Raw genomic sequence first — 19,301 nt, 5'->3', positions numbered from 1 at the left:
TGATGGACATCTAGGTTCTTTCTATAGTCTGCCTATTATAGACATTGCTGCTATAAACATTCGGGTACACGTGCCCCTTCGGATCACTATGTTTGTATCTTTAGGGTAAATACCCAGTAGTGCAATTGCTGAATGGATAAAGAAGATGTGGTATATATACACAATGGAATACTATGCAGCCATCAAAAGAAATGAAATCTTGCCATTTGCGACGACGTGGATGGAACTAGAGCGTATCATGCTTAGTAAAATAAATCAATCGGAGAAAGACAACTATCATATGATCTCCCTGATATGAGGACATGGAGAAGCAACATGGGGGGGTAGGGGGATAGGAGAAGAATAAATGAAACAAGATGGGATTGGGAGGGAGACAAACCGTAAATGACTCTTAATCTCACAAAACAAACTGGGGGTTGCTGGGGGGAGGTGGGATTGGGAGAGGGGGAGCGGGCTATGGACATTGGGAAGGGGAGGCGAACCATAAGAGACTATGGACTCTGAAAAACAACCTGAGGGTTTTGAAGGGTCAGGGGTGGGAGGTTGGGGGAACAGGTGGTGGGTAATGGGGAGGGCACGTTTTGCATGGAGCACTGGGTGTTGTGCAAAAAGAATGAATACTGTTACGCTGAAAAAATAAATAAAATGGAAAAAAAATAGGGATGCCTGGGTGGCTCAGTGGATTAAAGTCTCTGCCTTCGGCTTGGGTCATGATCTCAGGATCCTGGGATCAAGCCCTGCATCAGGCTCTCTGCTCAGCAGGGAGCCTGCCCCCCCACCCCCCCCCGCCCGCCTCTCTGCCTACTTGTGATCTCTGTCTGTCAAATAAATAAAATCTTTAGACTATAATCATAACTCACGACTTGCTATTGTTTTTGTTTTAATGTTCAACTATAGTAGTGTTTTAAAAGTTAAATGAAGAATAAACTCAAATATAAAAGCAAAAAAAAATAAAATCTTTAGAAAAAAAAGATTAAAAATGGAAGAAGTAGATCCAGCAATTCTACTTCTGAGTATATTCCCTGCCCCCCCCCCCCCGCAAATCGTTCACAGCAGCATCATTCACAAAGGCCAAATGTGGAAGCCAACCAAATGTCCAAAAACATGTGAGTGGATAACAAAATGTGGTTTACCCATATAGTAGGATACTTTTCAGCCTTTAAAAAAAAAAGTAAATTCCAACATATGCTATAACATGAACTAACCACCCTCCCTCACATGACAGCTACCATTATCAGAAGACAGCCAGCCCCTCATGAGAGAGCACACACGCCTCCTATAGCACAAAGACTGGTGTGACATCACCTGGCACTCCGTCCCCAGGGTGGGCGGGCGCACAGTGATATTGCCCCTAACTTAGGATTTCATCTTGCAAAGCACGTGGAGCTCTCTTGTCTTACTGTAATTTCTGAGCACATGGATCTTCCCTGCACTGGGTATGAAGTACTTTGAGAACTGGCATGGTCCTGCCCCATTCTGTCACCCTAGAACACAGGACTGGATGAGGCATCTTGGAGAAGAACTTGTCCAACAAGTGTTCTTTAAGTCTCGCTTTCCAAGTAACTAAACTGTGGTTGGTTTGGCCAACAGGGGTGTTAGGACAGGTTATCAGAGATTCCATCAAAATGTTTCTCTATTCTCCAGCAAGAGCCTTGCCTTCTCTTCATCTGTAGGATGGAAGGCTGCCCCCCCCGCCGCCGGCCAGTCTGTCTCCCACACAGCAGCCAAAATGATTCTGTAACAGAGTGCCAGCGCCCATCTCTATTGAAAGCATAGATCAAATGATGTCACTGCTCTGTCGAAAGCCTGGCAATAACGTTCCACTCTCTCAGGATAAAAGCTGAAGCCGATAAATCTCCATTACCCTCTGTTTCACCTCTCCCCCTGGCCTTACCTCCACCACTCTCCCTGGTGCTCTCACTGCTCCAGTCATGTCAGTCTCTTTGTTGCTCCTGAGACACACCGAGCACCCTCCCATCTCAGGATCTCCGTGTTGCTGCCCCGAGAGGGTACGCCAGCATCGCCATAACTCACGCCTAACTTCCTCCAGCTCCCTGCTCACATGTCCCTGTATCAGAGACATCTTTCTCTGACCCCTCCCCGTAAAGCGGACACAAACCAGACCCCCGTCTGTGGTTCACTTCTTACTGCCACAGAATTTGGCAGTACTTGTCATCCTCTGACATATTACATACATATTTGTTTGTTTGTTCTCTGCCTCTGTCCATTAGAATGTATGCACCAAGAAGGCATAAACTCTATCAGGTCAGGTGTACTGTTCACTGCTGCATCCATAGCCCAACATGATGTATGTACTTGGTAGGTGACTACTGAGTGGACGGATGCATGGATGCACGGATGGATGGATGGATGGACGCGTGGATGGGTGGATGAATGGTTAAATGGACGGATGCATGCATGGATGGATGGATGGAAGCATGGATGGATAGATGGAAGGATGGACAGATGAATGAATGAATGAATGAATGAATATGTATGAAGACTGCACAGGTTGTTAGGTCCAGTACAAAGGAGTAATGCAGAGTGCCACAGTAGGTAGCACCAACCTGTAAATATGGAAACTCTACACCACCTTCTCTTTCTCATCTCAGTGCCCATGTGACCATATGGAATTCTTTCAACAATCCTTGTGGCAACTGTCACAAGACAGAGCTCACATTTAGTAATCTTACGCTCAAGGCCCTATACAAGGAGACACGAGTAAGCCATCCCCTTCCTTGTATCAAGTCTTCTGGAAACATGCTCTCTACCATCTGTCCTGTTGTCAAAATGCCATTCAGACTTTAAAGCCCATCTCCTCAATAAGCAAGGCACAAAGCATATGTGATCTGTCACTTCTCAGAACTCTCTGAGTATTGTGTTCCCACTTAGTTCTCTTATGATTCATATCCCTCCCAGCCCTGTCTTTTCCTCACTTGGAAAAGGAGGGGCGACTACACTAAATTATATTAAGATACATACACTGCTAACTGTGTGACTATATGTATGTGTATGTGTATATATGTGTGTGTTTGTATACATACATACATATACATATACATATATCCTGGCACATGGTCAAGGCCCAATATGCTATTATTATTACTAATAACCTATAACTACTGGTTATTACTATAGCAACTAATAACTAGTAACAGGCCTGAGGCTTCTTGGGGGTAGAGTTTTGTTGTCTTAACATTTCTGTCCTTAATGCCCAAGCTTTGACCCTTCTCCGGTATTATTCACTGACCGGTGAATGAAGGATATTAGTCAGGGAAGGGATTCAGAGCTGTGGGGAACAGCACAGGAACAAAGCTTCAGAAATCTTATTGCTTTTGTTGTATGCTGACATTTCAAAAATGCTGACCCCATTTCCTGATACTGCATTCATCGTCTTGGTTTTGAACATCTTCTGTAGAGCAGCCTCTAATTTATTGGACCCATTTGGAGGTTTGTTTTCTGCTTTCATATTCTGCTCCCAGATTTCATTCCAGTTTCTCTGATGTTAAGTTGAGACCCGGGTCCTTATTTCTAAAATTTATTATCTAACATAAACACTCTCCGCTCAATTGCATGAGCAATTTACATCCAGAAGATGGAATAGTCCCTTTAAGGGATAAATTGGATTCTCTTGTATCTCACTTTTATATCATCTCGGAGCCATAAATTCTCAAAATGCTGGCCTGTAACAGAAGGAAAACCAAGCTCTGTGCCTGGAAATAATGAAATTACTCCTGAAACTGAATTGGAATTTCCACACTCAATGACATTTCTGTGTGTCTTCCATTTTTTTCCCATCTGAAGATTTCTTCCTAGTTGCTATGACTCCAGTACCACAGCAATGAAGAGGTACTGCTGTGGTCCCTCTTGGAGCTAATGAGAACCAGCAGGTTACTCTTGGCACAGTGAAGGCAGAGAAGGACTGGGAAGATATTAAAGCCTATAGACATAGGTCCTATCAGTTTTATACTAGGTGTATTGATTATTATTGTCTTATTACAGATTTCCTCAAAGGTTTGGAGGATGCTAGGCAGGAATTGTGTCAGGAGTTCAACACCAATCATTTATTCCGTATTCACATAAGCCCATTTTAAAGGTGACAAAACTGAGGCATGAAGAGATGAAATTTCTGAGCTCTCACAGCTGGCGTAAGTGGTGGCATCAGGACTCCAAACCAGGCAGTCCAATCTAATGCTCATGTCTGATAGATGTGACACAGGATAGAGCTGAGTCCAAGTGCAAAGTGGCAAAATTTAGGCTGATATTAAAGTGATTTCTATAGTGCTGGATTTTTACCAAATATATTTTTTCCTTCTAAATTACTCCTTCTCCCCAATTATGTAGTTTTCAACAAAGAACTAGGAAAAATATATATACATATACATATAAGGGAAACATCAGGTAATTTTAATCAGCATGAAGATCACTAATATCTATAGAAAAAAATTAGACTGTGTATTTGAATATACATATGATTATTAATGTATACATAAATAAAACACTCCTGTTTTAAAAAAATAGAAAAAATAAAGTTCATGTTTGAGAAACACCTTCCCTTTAGGGAGAAATTTGTTTATGCTTTGATCTTCTTCATTAAAAAGGATGAAGTGCTCATTACAGGAAATTTCAAAATGGAGAAAAGAAGGAAAGGGATTTGTGTGGCATCCCCCTTTAAGGCCAGCATATGGGGAAATTGCCTTCAAGTCTTTTCTGTTCAATAAACAGACATTTGTTTACAGGTCATGCAATTTTATAAGCTGTAATTTTATCTCAAGATCATACCAATAACTGCTTTCAATAGTGCAGAGTTTTTATAGGAAGAGTTAAACATACAGGTGTCTCATCGTCTCAAGTCTCTCAAAGGGAGGTATAGAGTTTACAAAGCCACTTTCTTTGAGTTCTTTCAGGATGATTGGTCATCGTAAAGTGTGCTATACTAAGTACCCTCACACTTACAGCATCTTACGCAGGCCATACTGGAGCCTTACCATACTTTCCAAGACGAGAAGTCAGTGCGTCAAACTATGAATATTCGCAAAGTACTTGATTCCTATTCTCAAGTATCTTTCCAAAAGGGTTGTAACAACTTCTGCCACCAGCAAGTAAGATTCAGACTGCTCAGAGAACATTTTTCTGGAATACTTTGTTTTAGGAAATATCTGTTTCCTCCCAAAAGCAAAGCCCAGCCTAGATACCATCACTGATGACCCCAAAGCCGGGCCGATCCTTAGAGACAAATTTTACCCTGGCTTCTCTGTGTTCTGCAGTGCTTTGAACATGCTCTCACCAAGCACTTCCCACATTGGCTGAGATGGTCATTATATGTCTGCCTCCCTAACCCAACTCTGAGTCAGGTGTCTAGCATACAGCAGGTGTTCAATACATACTTATGATGCATCTGGATTTTGAAGTAAGAAACCATGTACTTATGTATCAGGGTTTCTTTTTTTTTTATTTTACTTGTTCATTTTGAGAGAGAGAGAGAGGAAAAGCAGAGGGGGAAGGAGAGGGACAAACAGACTCTGGGCTGAGTGTGGAGCCTGACACAGGGCTGGAGCCCATGACCTGAGGTCACGACCTGAGCCGAAACCAAGAGTCAGATACTGAACCCCTCAACTGCTCAAACAACTGAGCAACTCAGGTACTCTTGTATCAGGGTTTCTGTTGTTCTGTCTGGCATACAGTAAGGGCCAATTAAATACTTACTAACTCAATGTAAACCTGAGATTTGACTTACTTCAGAGCCCACCTGAGCAGAAAGAACTCGCTAGTGGGATGCATCCTTTCAATTCCTTGGGACTCAATCCCTCATTTAAGGCATAAACACTTACAAATACCTACTGTGTGCCAGGACCTATAATGGGTAATTAGGAAAGGTATAATTCTGCAAGCATCTTCTGCAGCAGGTGTCCTGTACAGTATAAGCAACCAGAGAAAAGTCCTCATTGAAGTAGGAACAGAATTCACATGGATGCCAAAGGAGAAACCACCCAAGGAAGGGGAGTGTCTTCATAGAGGAGCAGACTTGGAGATGAATATGACTGCAGTAGTTTACACTGTACCCTCTGAAAGATATGTCTAAGTCCTAAGTCTGGTATCTGCAAAATGTGACCTTATTCAGCAATAGAGTCTTTGAAGATGTAAGTACATTAAGTAACTCAAGATGCAATCACCCTGGGTTTAAGGTGAGCCCCAAATCATTCAATCCCCCAGGAGCCCTGTGGGCAGAGATCACTCTTCTTGTTAACAGAGAAATAAACTCAAATCAGAGTGGTAATGGACTTGACCAAGGTCCTCTGCATGGGGAACACAGTACAAAATCTCTCAACACCAGCCGTCACAGCAGTGAGTGGTAGGCCATGCCCCTGCCTACCCACAAGGTACCCTTGACCCCTCCCGCTACTGTCAGGAGCAGAGGCTGGGTTTCTCTCCCTCACAATCTCATTCCCTGTGTTCCACCACTTGGAGGGTTGAGGTCAGAGGTTTGGTTCCTTTGTTCATAAATTCCACTGGTCATCAGAGGAGACCCAAGGAGGGCAGGTTACTTACTGCCCTTCCCCAGCTAAAGCCACTGGTTAGGAATATCTTGGCTCTTCCCTTCTTTTATCTATATTACCATTACATGAGTGACAAGCCCCCATTGCCAAAGACATAAGATAAGCAGCCCAGCCATATTGTGACACTTGGCAGTCTGTACTCCTACTGCTTAGACAAATTTGATTTTCCAATTAACTGGGATTGGCCAACGAAAAGCATCATCCCAGCCTCATTCTGTTAGCAATTCCCTAGGAAAGGCACATAGGCAATTTCCCCAAATTATCAGGAGTTAAGACAGTTTATCTGTACAGAATTCAGGAAGCATAATTATAAGGCAGTGAACCTATTTACCAAAAAAAAAAATTGTTTTAAATTATAAACACACAAGCATTCCAAGAAAGGGGCATAAATTCTATCTCACTTCATGCAACCCAAACTGGAAACTGGTGCTGTCCCCACAGGAAAATAAGCAACTTGTCAGGGCATTTCAAGAACTTCAAGGAAGGAGGAGGTTGAAAATTGTCACTTAAAATATAGATTTATTTGTTGGGGCGCCTGGGTGGCTCAGTGGGTTAAAGCCTCTGCCTTCGGTTCAGGTCATGATCCCAGGGTCCTGGGATCGAGCTCCGCATCGGGCTCTCTCCTTGGTGGGGAGCCTGCTTCCCTTCCTCTCTCTCTACCTGCCTCTCTGCCTACTTGTGATCACTATCTGTCAAATAAATAAATAAAATCTTAAAAAAAATATATATATATAGATTTATTTTCAGGTGCAAACAAAAGCTTAGGGGTTTCGCTATCCCATGAGAGTCACATGATTTTTTCCTTCATGAAAGCTTTGGTAATGGACAGATTCTATGTATTAATATGGGGGGGGGGGGCTGGGCTCCCATGATTCACCAGTACAGAGACAGTGAGAGCTGGTGACTTGGAGTGGCCACCTACTGTTTGCTCCTGGGGAGACCCAGTTCTCACTTCATGAGAGCTCCATGAGACTCCATGAGTCTCATCTGAAAAATGGGGCTGATAACAGGAACCATTTCAGTTCGCCTTTTGGGATCAGATGAAGTCACACCTGCAAAGCACTTAAAACAGAGCCAGGCACATGCAAAGTGCTCAGCAAATGTTGACAGCCATCATGGGTATAGCATCCTACAAGCACGGTGATTTTTGTTTTGTAACTTTCTATTACATGTTCCAAATATGGGGACAACCCACTACATTATAATGCTAACTGCAGGTAGAAAAGAACAAGGATGAGTTCCAAGTCCTGCCCTGGAAAGGACCCCTGTTCTCATCTTATTCCTACCCGAAGACACAAAATGTCAAATATCTCATTGGTAAGTGCCTTTTTACATGTGAACATTTCAAAACAAAATTGCCTGTGGCCTACTGGGTATTTACCCCAAAGGTACAGATGTAGTGAAAAGAAGGGCCATCTGTACCCCAATGTTCATAGCAGCAATGGCCACAGTTGCCAAACTGTGGAAAGAACAAAGATGCCCTTCAATGGACGAATGGATAAGGAAGATGTGGTCTATATATACAATGGAGTATTATGCCTCCATCAGAAAGGCATAATACAACTTTTGTATCAACATGGATGGGACTGGAAGAGATTATGCTGAGTGAAATAAGTCAAGCAGAGAGCGTCAATTATCATATAGTTTCACTTATTTTTGGAGCATAAGAAATAACACGGAGGACATGGGTAGATGGAGAGGAGAAAGGAGCTGAGGGAAAATGGAAGGGGAGATGAACCATGAGAGATTATGGACTCTGAAAAACAATCTGAGGGTTTTGGAGTGGCGAGGGGTGGAAAGTTGGGCCAGCCTGGTGGTGGGTATTATGGAAGGCACATATTGCATGGAGCACTAGGTGTGGTGCATAAACAATGAATTCTGGTACACTGAAAAGATATTAAAAAAATAAAAAAATAAAAAAAAACTTAGCAGGAAAAAAAAATTGCCTGTGGCAAACACAAATGGTGAGCTTAAAGAGGATGTTTGAAGCCTGTGCATTCAATCAGTGAAAATGCTCACAATGATGGGAGGGCTGTCGTTTGTTTTTCACACAAGTTCCTTTGAATCTTTTGAACTTTATAACATACACATATTATTTATTAAAAAAATAAGATCTGGGGTGACTGGGTAGCTCAGTTGGTTAAGTGTCTACCTTCAGCCCAGGTTGTGATCCCAGGGTCCTGAGATTGAGCCCCACATCAGGCTCCCTGCTGAGCAAGGAGCCTGCTTCTCTTTCTCCCTCTGAAGCTCCCCCTGCTTGTGCTCTCTCCCTCTGCCTCTCTAATAAATAAATAAAATCTTTAAAAATATTACAAATAAGGAGCGCCTGGGTAGTTCAGTGGGTTAAGCCTCTGCCTTCGGCTCAGGTCATGATCTATGGGTCCTGGGCTCTCTGCTTGGCAGGGAGCCTGCTTCCCCCCACCTCTCTCTGCCTGCCTACTGCCTACTTGTGATCTCTGTCGAGTAAGTAAATAAAATCTTTAAAAAAATCACAAATAAGATCTGGATTTACAGACAAAAGGTTGATATCCAGGATCTATAAAGAACTTCTCAAACTCAACACACACAAAACAGATAATCATATCGAAAAATGGGCAGAAGATATGAACAGACACTTCTCCAACGAAGACATACAAATGGCTATCAGACACATGAAAAAATGTTCATCATCACTAGCCATCAGGGAGATTCAAATTAAAACAACATTGAGATACCACCTGACACCAGTTAGAATGGCCAATATTAGCAAGACAGGAAACAACATGTGTTGGAGAGGATGTGGGGAAAGGGGAACCCTCTTACACTGTTGGTGGGATTGCAAGTTAGTGCAGCCACTTTGGAGAACAGTGTGGAGATTCCTGAAGAAATTAAGAATAGAGCTTCCCTATGACCCTGCAATTGCACTACTGGGTATTTACCCCAAAGATACAGATGTAGTGAAAAGAAGGGCCATCTGTACCCCAATGTTTATTGCAGCAATGGCTACGGTCGCCAAACTGTGGAAAGAACCAAGATGCCCTTCAATGCATGAATGGATAAGGAAGATGTGGTACATATACACAATGGAGTATTATGCCTCCATTAGAAAGGATGAATACCCAACTTTTGTAGCAACATGGACGGGACTGGAAGAAATTATGCTGAGCGAAATAAGTCAAGCAGAAAGAGTCAAGTATCATATGGTCTCACTTATTTGTGGAGCATAACAAATAACATGGAGGACATGGGGAGATGGAGAGGAGTGGGAGTTGAGGGAAAATGGAAGGGGAGATGAACCATGAGAGACTATGGACTCTGAAAAACAACCAGAGGGTTTTGAAGGGGCGGGGGGTGGGGGGGGTGGGAGGTTGAGGAACCAGGTGGTGGGTAATAGGGAGGGCACGTACTGCATGGAGCACTGGGTGTGATGCAAAAATAATGAACACTGTTATGCTGTAAATAAACAAAGGAGAAAAAAAAGAAAAAAAAAGAAAAAAAGATCTGGATTTAACTATACTCCACAGCAAAAAAAAAAAAAAAAAACAAAAAATAAAGGGTTTACTTTTTTATTTTCTCAATGTATTCAATAAAGTGACAAAAAATGATAAACTATACAAATCAGAGTTTGTACACCCTTAGACAATCTGTAGCAAAGGGATTGCTTGCTGCACAGATAATGCTAGTTTAAGTAGAGAAAGGAGCTTGCTAGTGTTAAACTAGCAGGATTAAATTATTATTGGTCCTAAAGATAAAAAGGGTTTTCCCAAAGTAAAAAGATAACAAAAGAAATTATTCCTGACAAAAAATTGACAGTAAGCAAATACTTTGTCAAGGCTGAGTATGTTCACAGCCCACAACTCCAAGACAAAGCTGGAGAGGTTTCTTCTGCACCTGATGGGACTCCCGCCTCCAAAGGAGGGACGACCGAGGGTCTGATGAGCTGAGGCATCACGGGGACCAGGAAGCTTTGAGACTGTGCATCAATTTGCATGTAGGCAAAATCGGGGCTGGAAGCACAGGAATGTGCAGAACCAGTCAGTCACACGTCACCAAGAGTGCTTCCTAAGGGGGTGACAGACACTGTCCTGGTGGGTTCAGACATTTTCAGAGCAAAATCTGATAGAAGTAACCCCACTGGTGAAAATTTTCTCCAAGAGAAGCTTGAAAATGCTGCCCCAAGCCCATTCTGATGAGCATTTAGATCACTGCTCAGTTCAAAACCGTGAATAAACAGTTGCCCTTTATAGGCTCATATCTGTACCTAAAAATGCAAGGGGGAGGGGTTCCCAGTGGCCTGGCCTCACCTGAGCTGCAAGCTCCCTTCAGATCAGCTCATTTTCCCCAAATAGATGGACATAATGTGACAGCATCTGCCATAGACCAAGGAGACTCTGAGAAGACATTATCGTTCATTTCCTTTTTTTTTTAAATGAAAGGTAAAGTATGATCTTATGTATCAAAAGAAACATGGCTACATAATGGAGTGGAATGAAAAATGTCAAGACATTTTTCACATCAAACATGAGATTTCAAAGAAACTTCATGTCTGTGGCACACGACTTAGGGCCTCAGCAGAGACTACTTCTTCTTCTTCTTCTTTTTTTTAAAGATTTATTTGTTTTAGAGAGAGTGAGCGATGAGCACTCAACCTGACACAGGGCTCAATCTCACGACCCTGAGATCAGGACCACAGCTGAAAGCAGGAGTCAGATCCTTAACTGACTGCATCACCCCAACACCCCTTGAGTGTGGCTACTTTGAAAAAAGCAACATTCATTTGTCTGTATAAAATATGGCATCGGAGTCCTGGCACATAAGGAGTGGGGGATTTGTAAATTCATCTGTTGAATTAACACAACACATTGAGCAGCATTATCATATATCCTTATGCACCGTGTGTATGACACACAATTTGAAGTCTGAACACATCAACACATTTGAAAAAGGGATTTATTGAACTATGTGGGAGGGGAAAAAGCTGACTCAAATTTCTGCCAAGCCTACCATTTTAGAAGTGGTAAGACAATCCCACTTAGTGCATTTTTAAAATTTTAAATGGTTGGCTAACTCCTTTTCTCCAGGGTAGATCTGGGAGCTGAGGACAGACGACCTCACATTGAGTGACTTAAAAACATTTGCTGAAGTAAAAAAGTGGTTCCAACCATCACACTTTCATGGGACAGTTCCAGTGCCTGCCTGGTCCATCCCTGGCTCTGCTCTGAGAAGTTGGCTTCCGTTTCACCATGACATCCACATGACTCAGTGTCTAGGGGAAATGAGGCAAATTGGTTGTCTACTGCACACTACTGCAGAAACAGCTGTGCTATTTCATGAATGGCATTCACATAAGCGATTGGGAAAGAACTTGCTCCTTCAAGCACCTTGAAAAGAGCCCAGCTGGCCCACAGAGGACATCCTAGCATGGGGTGAACTTCCTCAACAAATATCACAATTTTGCAAACAGAGTCCAGCGCCAAATGGCTGCACACAAAGGCTGGTGAATGAACAATGGGTCCTCAGGGAACACTCTCTTCGTTGCAGAGAACAACCCCTCTTCTGCTACGTACTGCTACTATCGCTACCACAACTTCCTCTTCCTCTTTCTTGTTCTTATTCATTGTGCTGTTTGTTATTTGTAGTAAAATTATGCATGGAAGTATTTCAAAGGATCAATACTTCTGCAAGTTTTTTTTTTTTTTTAAAGATTTTATTTATTCATTTGATACAAGTAGAGAGAGAGGCAGGCAGAGATAGAGAGAGAGAGGGAAGCAGGCTCCCTGCTGAGCAGAGAGCCCGATGCGGGACTCGATCCTAGGACCCTGAGATCATGACCTGAGCCGAAGGCAGCGGCTTAACCCACTGAGCCACCCAGGCGCCCTGCAAGTTTTGTTATAAGGAGCAACAAGCCCTATCACTTTCTCCCCACCTCTCCCTCTCCGTCCATCCTGATAGTTTTGGTATGTTTAGCTCCTTCTCTGTCAATAACAGAGAGAACTTGGGCATTTCAGGCTCCATCTGCTGGCCTCCCACTAGGAAAGATGAGGATGTGGTGGTCTTTTCCCCTGAAACCCCCAGGAGACACGCTCAGCCTCACGTTCTGCCTTTCCCGAATGGAGTGTTGTATTTTTGGTTAGATCAACTTTCAGGGCTGCCATGATTATGATTAAGCTATACAGACCTGGTTCATACCATAAGCTGTACTACACACAGATGATATTGTGTACAGCCCTACCATTCCCTGGGGTTAATAACTGTGTTATTTTTTGTTGAGCTTTTCCCTAAACTTCTCCAGTTACTCAACTTCAAAGTTTTCACCAGCTCAAGAACTTCCTCTCAAGGCACCCAGATGCACCAGAAATGCCATCAGACCGTGTTTCCTGAAGAAGTGTGTTCCAGGGGGTTCTGATCCACTCAGACAGCACCGGTCAGGGTCTACACTGTAGGCACAGCCCACATCCTTGAACCTCCCTTCATCACTGTCCTGGAGATTCCCTATGCCTCTCTTCTCTGCTAGAGCCCCACTTCCATCTTCTATCTTTTCTTTCTTCTTGATTTAGTCCTTTGTTTTTGTGGAGTCCACCTCTTTTTCTGACAGTTACTTGAGAAAAGGTGAACATGAGGTACATTTTTTGGAGAACCTGAACTTGTGAAAATGGTTACCCTCACACTTGATTGGCTAGAATGTCTCCACTGCTTTCTAGTGTCTGATGAACCCCAAACAATCTGATTCCTTAGCCTTTATGGCCTGCTGCTCTTCTGTGGAAGCTTATGGGATCTGAAGTTTGTGTTGATGGGCATCTGTTTATGGCCCTCACTGTATCTCTGGAAATCCATGTGTTTCACGTCCCAGAGACATTCTCTAATTATTTCATTGATGATTTCTCCTGCCATGTTTTCTTTCTTTTCTCTCTCTCCTGATGCTGGGATTACTGGATTGGTTCTTGCATTTTCTTGTATCTTCTCTCATATTTTCTTTGTCTTTCTGTTTTACTGTATGAGGGATGTCAAATTTGTCTTCTAACACATCTTTTGAGTTTTTCATTTCTGTCATATTTTTAACTTATAAAACCTCTGATGTTTGTTATCTGAATTTTAAATAAACATGGTGTTCCCTATTGTATAATCGCAAACCATCTTTTTATCCCTATGGAAATACTGATCATAGATATTTGCATATTTTCTTCTCCTTGCATAGCCATCTGTTTATTCTAAGTTTTTTCCCCCCCCTCTGTCCATTTCATTGTTTGAATCTCACTGTTTGAGCCAGAAGATTTCCTGGGATGTCTGATAAACCTTGGTCATTGGTAACCTAGTTAGCAGCCTCCAGGAAGTGAGTGGGGTTTGTTGGCTATCAACTATACACTAAGGGAGAGTGGTGAAGCTATGGTCACAGTCTCTTAACTCTTGGCTCATCCACACTGAAGTCACATCCTCACTGAAATCACAGTGTCCTGCCTGGAGGAAGGTCTGAATGTGTACTCAGAGCCCAGGTGGAATGGGGGAAGGCTATGTATTTTAGCGTCTGATTTGTATACTATTTTCAGCACAGTGTCCCAACTCAAGCAGGTTCATATGCCATCTTAGTCTTTTGCTTGGGTGAAGTTACTCAGATGATTATTCAGTCATTGAGTTATCGCAGTGGACAAGCAGCTCTGGGATTCTCAGGACTTCCTAAAAGGCTTTCAATCAATTCACCTTACTTTAACCTTTTTACCTCTCGTCTCCCCTCCAAAGATGCTGATTACACCTTTAGGGGATTCTTTGGTGTCCATCAGCGCTCACCCCAGTGACAGCCTGGAATTTACATTCTTGGGCACTAATCATTCACCACTCTCCCTTTTCTTTCAGACCACCCTCCCCCAACCCCCGCAACGTGTTTCTGCAGTCTCCTCTTTAGTCTTCCCCATCCTTAGGAGTTAGTCACTTTTCAAATACTCTTGCTGTCATTTTACTGGGGCTTCAGGAGGGACAAACTGTAGAGATGTGTGCATGCGTGTGTGCCTAACGTACATCTTTACATAGAAATCAAGACTTTCTTTACTATGTCTTCCAAAATGGTCTAAGTTAGAAGAGCTGGTAGGCATGGTGTGAGACCCCAGGTGAACAAATCTGGAGCCACTCACACCAGCCCCCTCCTCTGGGACGACAAGAAGACTTTGTTTGTGATACCACCATTGCCAAAGCCTCTCCCTGGTCTCCTGCCTCTGCAGACAGACTCACTTTGCCTGCCTGTTGGAGTGCAGGGCTGTACATGGGTGGGGAGAAGCAAAGGCCCTGAAGAAGAGGCAGAAATTCAGAGCTTATAACCAAAGCCCAGGGCCAACAGTGAAGCTTCCCAAGAGGGAGAGCACTTCCATGAGGCACAGCACTGATTTCAAATTTGGAAAGAAAGAGAGAAGATTCCTCCACACTCCCAACTGATGCCATGTGACCTTTCTAACCTGAGACTGGAGGGACAGAACATTTCAGCCTCCAAGGTCACTCTGGAAGAGAGACGACAAGGCCAACCACCAGCCCCGTCTCTCCACAGTGGGATGTTCCCCCTCAGACGCGGGTGAGAAGGGAGAGGGGTGTCCGTTGAGAACGTAAGAGCAGTAATGCGTTGTTCTTCCATTCCTTAGCTCTGCGTGCTGTCCCTTCTAAGGAACACAGTAGAATATCCTGCGCCTCGGCAGACTGCTCCCCCCATGCACTGCCGTCCCATGGGCCGCTGTCCCCGGGCACCCCACCAGCAGCCCAGTTACCTGTGGATGATGTGGAACCTTTGCAGGTACTCCAGGGCCAGCGCCAGCTCACAGATGTACAGCTTCACCGCTCCCTCCGTGAAGTGGACGTTCTGCTGTAAGTGGTAACGCAGGTCCCCGCCCAGGAGCAGGTCAACCACCATGAACATATCCTCCTCATCCTGGAAGGAGTACCTGCGGACACAGAGGGACAGAGGAGGTGAGGGATGGAGACACTCTGATATCCTCAAGACCGATGTCCCCATTCTACAGAAAAGCAACCTGAGGCTCAGAGAGATGCACCTGTGCCACCAAAGTCACAGCACGCCATCAACAGGCTCTGGACAGCAAATGGCATTTCAATCAATACCAGACACCAACACCTGACTTTGTTTTAATTTTTTTTTAATTTTTAAAGTTTTTATTTAAATCGTATTTAACATGGGGCATATTAGGGACGCCTGGGTGGCTCAGTTGGTTAAGCGGCTGCTTTCGGCTCAGGTCATGATCCCAGCATCCTGGGATCGAGTCCCACATCGGGTTCCGTGCTCGGCGGGGAGCCTGCTTCTCTCTGTCTGTCTCTGCCTGCCACTCTGTCTGCCTGTGCTCGCTCTCGCTCTCTCTGACAAATAAATAAAAACAAAAAAACAAAAAAACATGGGGCATATTAGTTTCAAAGGTACAATATAGCAATGCAGCCCTTGCATACGATACCCTGTGCTCATCACAAGTGCCCTCCTTAACCCCCATCATCTATTTCACCCATCCCCCACCCATCGCCCCTCTGGTAACCATCAGTTCATTCTCTAGAGTTAAGAGTCTGTTTCTTGTTTTTTTTTTTCTCTCTCCTTTCCCCTTTTGCTCATTTGTTTTGCTTCTTATATTCTACATCTGAATGAAATCACATGGTGTTTGTCTTTCTCTGACTGACGGATCTGGCTAGCATAATACATTCAAGCCTCATTCATGTCATTGCAAATGGCAAGATTTCATTCTTTTTGATGGCTGAGTACTATTCCATTGTATATATTACTTGTCTTTAGTAACTGCTTTAATGGGGTGTTTTTGGGACTTGTAGTAGGTAGTCTCCAAAGCTGCATCCACCCACCCCAACACCCCTTGGTTCCCTCCCACCATGTGCCACTCCCCACACAGGGCTTGGTTCTGCTCCCCCTGAATGTTGTGATGCTCGGTCAAGTCCACACCCAGGCCTCAAAGGAACTGGTCTCCTAGGATCCAGCCGGAGCCCAAGCCCCGTAGAGAGGCCATGAGAAGGAAAAGAAAGGTGCTCCAGTCAACATCCCTGGCTGGGCCACCAGCAACAACTGGCAACAACTGGCTGCCATGGGAGCAAGTTGCCTCAGGCACTGGGAGCCACCACAGCCCCTGTTGGTGTCACATGGAGCAGAAAACTTGCCCATCTGAGTCCAGTCAGCACATGGAACACAAGATAATAAAATAGCTGTGTTTTAAGCCACTGAGGTTTTGGGGTTGTTTTTAATTTGTTTTTGTTTTTGTTTTTGTTTTTTTTTTGTATGTTTTGTTTCGTTGTTTCTTTCAGCCAAAGAGAACTGAACTAGTACTTAATTCATTTTCACAGAACACATTTAAGGCTTTCTAAGGACTGAAGAGCCAACATATGAACCTCAGGATGGTGTTACACAATTGTCAAGTACAATCTCAGCATTGCAGAATGTTTTCACACCCCATACAGAATCGTGGAAGGTCATCAAAAGGGAAGCCTGAGCAATAATCACAGAATGGTGGATAGTTACTAATATCAGACCTGGGCCAGCCAGGCCAGCCCCCTTGGTTTGACAGAAGAGGCAATTGAGCCCCACAGGGATGAAGGGGCCCAGAGAGTCAACAGGAGGAACCCAGACCCTGCCTCCCTCCAGCACATCCACGACCACACATCACTGGGTGCTGTTGTGATGGACACACTGTGTGTTTCTATAAGCTGGGTGTGTTTCTTGGACTCAGGTTGCCAGTATCTCTTGTAGGATTTTTCATATCTTGTTCCAAGGGACAGTAGCTCACATTTTCCTACCTACTAATTCCCTGGCCCAGATCTGGTATCATGGTAATAGTGGACTCATATGATGAAGTGGGCTTTCTGTTTCTACGTTCAAGAAGGGTTGATGAGAGGCATCACTGGTGTGAAGAAAGTCTGGTCTCATAATGCCCTCTGTTCCCACACTGCTGATTCATGTCAGGTGTTCCTGTTGGCACTGTCTTGCCTTCTTGCTCCTTCCATTCAACAAAGAGATGAGCAGATCAATGACCTGGGCTGACTAGGAGGTGTACACATATCCTCTGGCTGCTGGTGTTGGTTCGTCAGGACCCCTTGGGGTTGCTCCCTGGGGTGGATGAAAGAAAAGCCTCCTGGAATCCTCTTGCCGAAAATGGGGGTACGATCCATCTGCAGCATGAAGCTACAGAGGGTCAAGCAGGTGGAGAGCTAAACACACACAGAGAGGGGCCCTGTCAGAGGTGCTGGCTCCAGCCTGGGCAGCAGCCTGAACTTCGCATATTCACGGGCAAAGACTCTGCTTTCTGACTTCCACTACTTGACACAGTGTTTCTGTCATTTGGAATAGAAAGAGTCATCTGATACATCTTTCCATGCATTTGCTACTAGAGAGAAGGGTTGAGATGCTCAAAAAGGAACCACAGGAATCAGCTATAAATGCCTCCTCCAGATGCCCAATTTGTATTCTAATAGTTGAAAGACTATTGAAACATTACATTAATAACCAGTGAGTTCTGCACCCTCATTCACAGCTAGACTGTCAAGGGTATCTCATTCAATATTCCGCCAGAACCCTTTGGAGGAGCAACATGAATTTTTAGGATAGAAACTTGCAGACCAGAATGAATTCTAAAGAGGAAATCCAAAATGCAAAGGGAACAATAATTTAAGCAATAAGTCAGGATACAGGATAAAGAAGATGTGATATATATGGAATACTATGCAGCCATCAAAAAGACTTTTAAAGTTATTTGCAAAAACATATAACTTTAAAAAATTAAAATTAAATAAACCATAGATTATTAGGTCAAAGGATAAATAGGGAGTTTAAGAAAACATAAGCAGGCAAGAACACCCCATTTCATGCTCAAATAGCTTAACTGAAACAGGCCATAAATGCAAGCCTAACCTTCCCAGCAACCAGAGCAAAGTGAGAAACATGATCAGCCTTATGATTCAGGGTCAATGTGGGGGAAAAAATCCATTGTTTAGGAAAACATGAGTACTCTTGGTACTGAAGCCAGAAGGAAATTCCTCCCCCTAGATTTTTACAAAGATGGCATCTTGTAATGTGACAAACAAAGACTTACAAAAAATAGCTCTACACAGAATTACACATTTAACAGGGATTTTTTGGCATGATGTTCTTCAGGAAACATTGAAGACATCAAAGTCCAAGCCTGTAAAAACAGTGCTATGTGGGGGAAAGGAAAGTGGTCTGGGGTCTTGTTCATGGATGAACTTTCTTAATGAAAAGATAAATGGAGAGAACAGTGGGTGAACGCTGTCAGAGACCATGTCATCAATGTGAGCTGACCCACAAATACTCAGTAGGCTTTGACCACACATCTGCCCCATGCCAGAAGGTGGGATTCCGTGGAAGAGGTCATCTGAGATGGTTCGCCTAAGTTTGGAACAATCAAAAGGGGCTGGAGTTTGATGCCCTGTGCCATGACAAGCACCCTGGAGATCCATTTTTCATCCTGGATGTGGACTTTACATTCCCAAGGAGCTCAATATTGTCACCAGTTCACTTATAACATCCCTTATTCTCACCTCTCTACTCTTGTCCATCCTTTGCTTGTCAGTGTGGAATATGCTTCCCAATCAGGGGCAGCGCGGCTCTCCTGGGGACATTTAAGTGTCTGGAGACACTTTTGGTTATCACAACTGGAAGAGATGCTACTGGCATCTGGAGGCCAAGGATGATGCTAAGTCTCTTCCAAGGCACAGGATAACCCCCACACAAAGAATGACCTGGCCCCAAATGTCCACAGTGCCACGGTTGAG

General features: G+C 43.8%; 1 protein-coding gene across 2 annotated transcripts in view; it reads right to left on the bottom strand.

Moving 5' to 3' along the window:
* The window catches only part of STK32B (serine/threonine kinase 32B), a 436,152-nt gene that overhangs the window by 147,417 nt on the left and 269,434 nt on the right, over positions 1-19,301 (bottom strand). For both annotated transcript variants that reach the window (XM_045986344.1, XM_045986350.1), the window contains one exon: positions 15,281-15,454. In XM_045986344.1, coding sequence (XP_045842300.1) covers positions 15,281-15,454 — 174 coding nt within the window. The remainder of the gene's footprint in view (positions 1-15,280; positions 15,455-19,301) is intronic.

Source organism: Meles meles, chromosome 2 (genome assembly GCF_922984935.1).
Source record: "Meles meles chromosome 2, mMelMel3.1 paternal haplotype, whole genome shotgun sequence".
NCBI classification, from domain to species: Eukaryota; Metazoa; Chordata; class Mammalia; order Carnivora; family Mustelidae; genus Meles; species Meles meles.
Note: the sequence above shows the minus strand (reverse complement) of the source record. Positions and strands in the feature narration are given on the sequence as shown.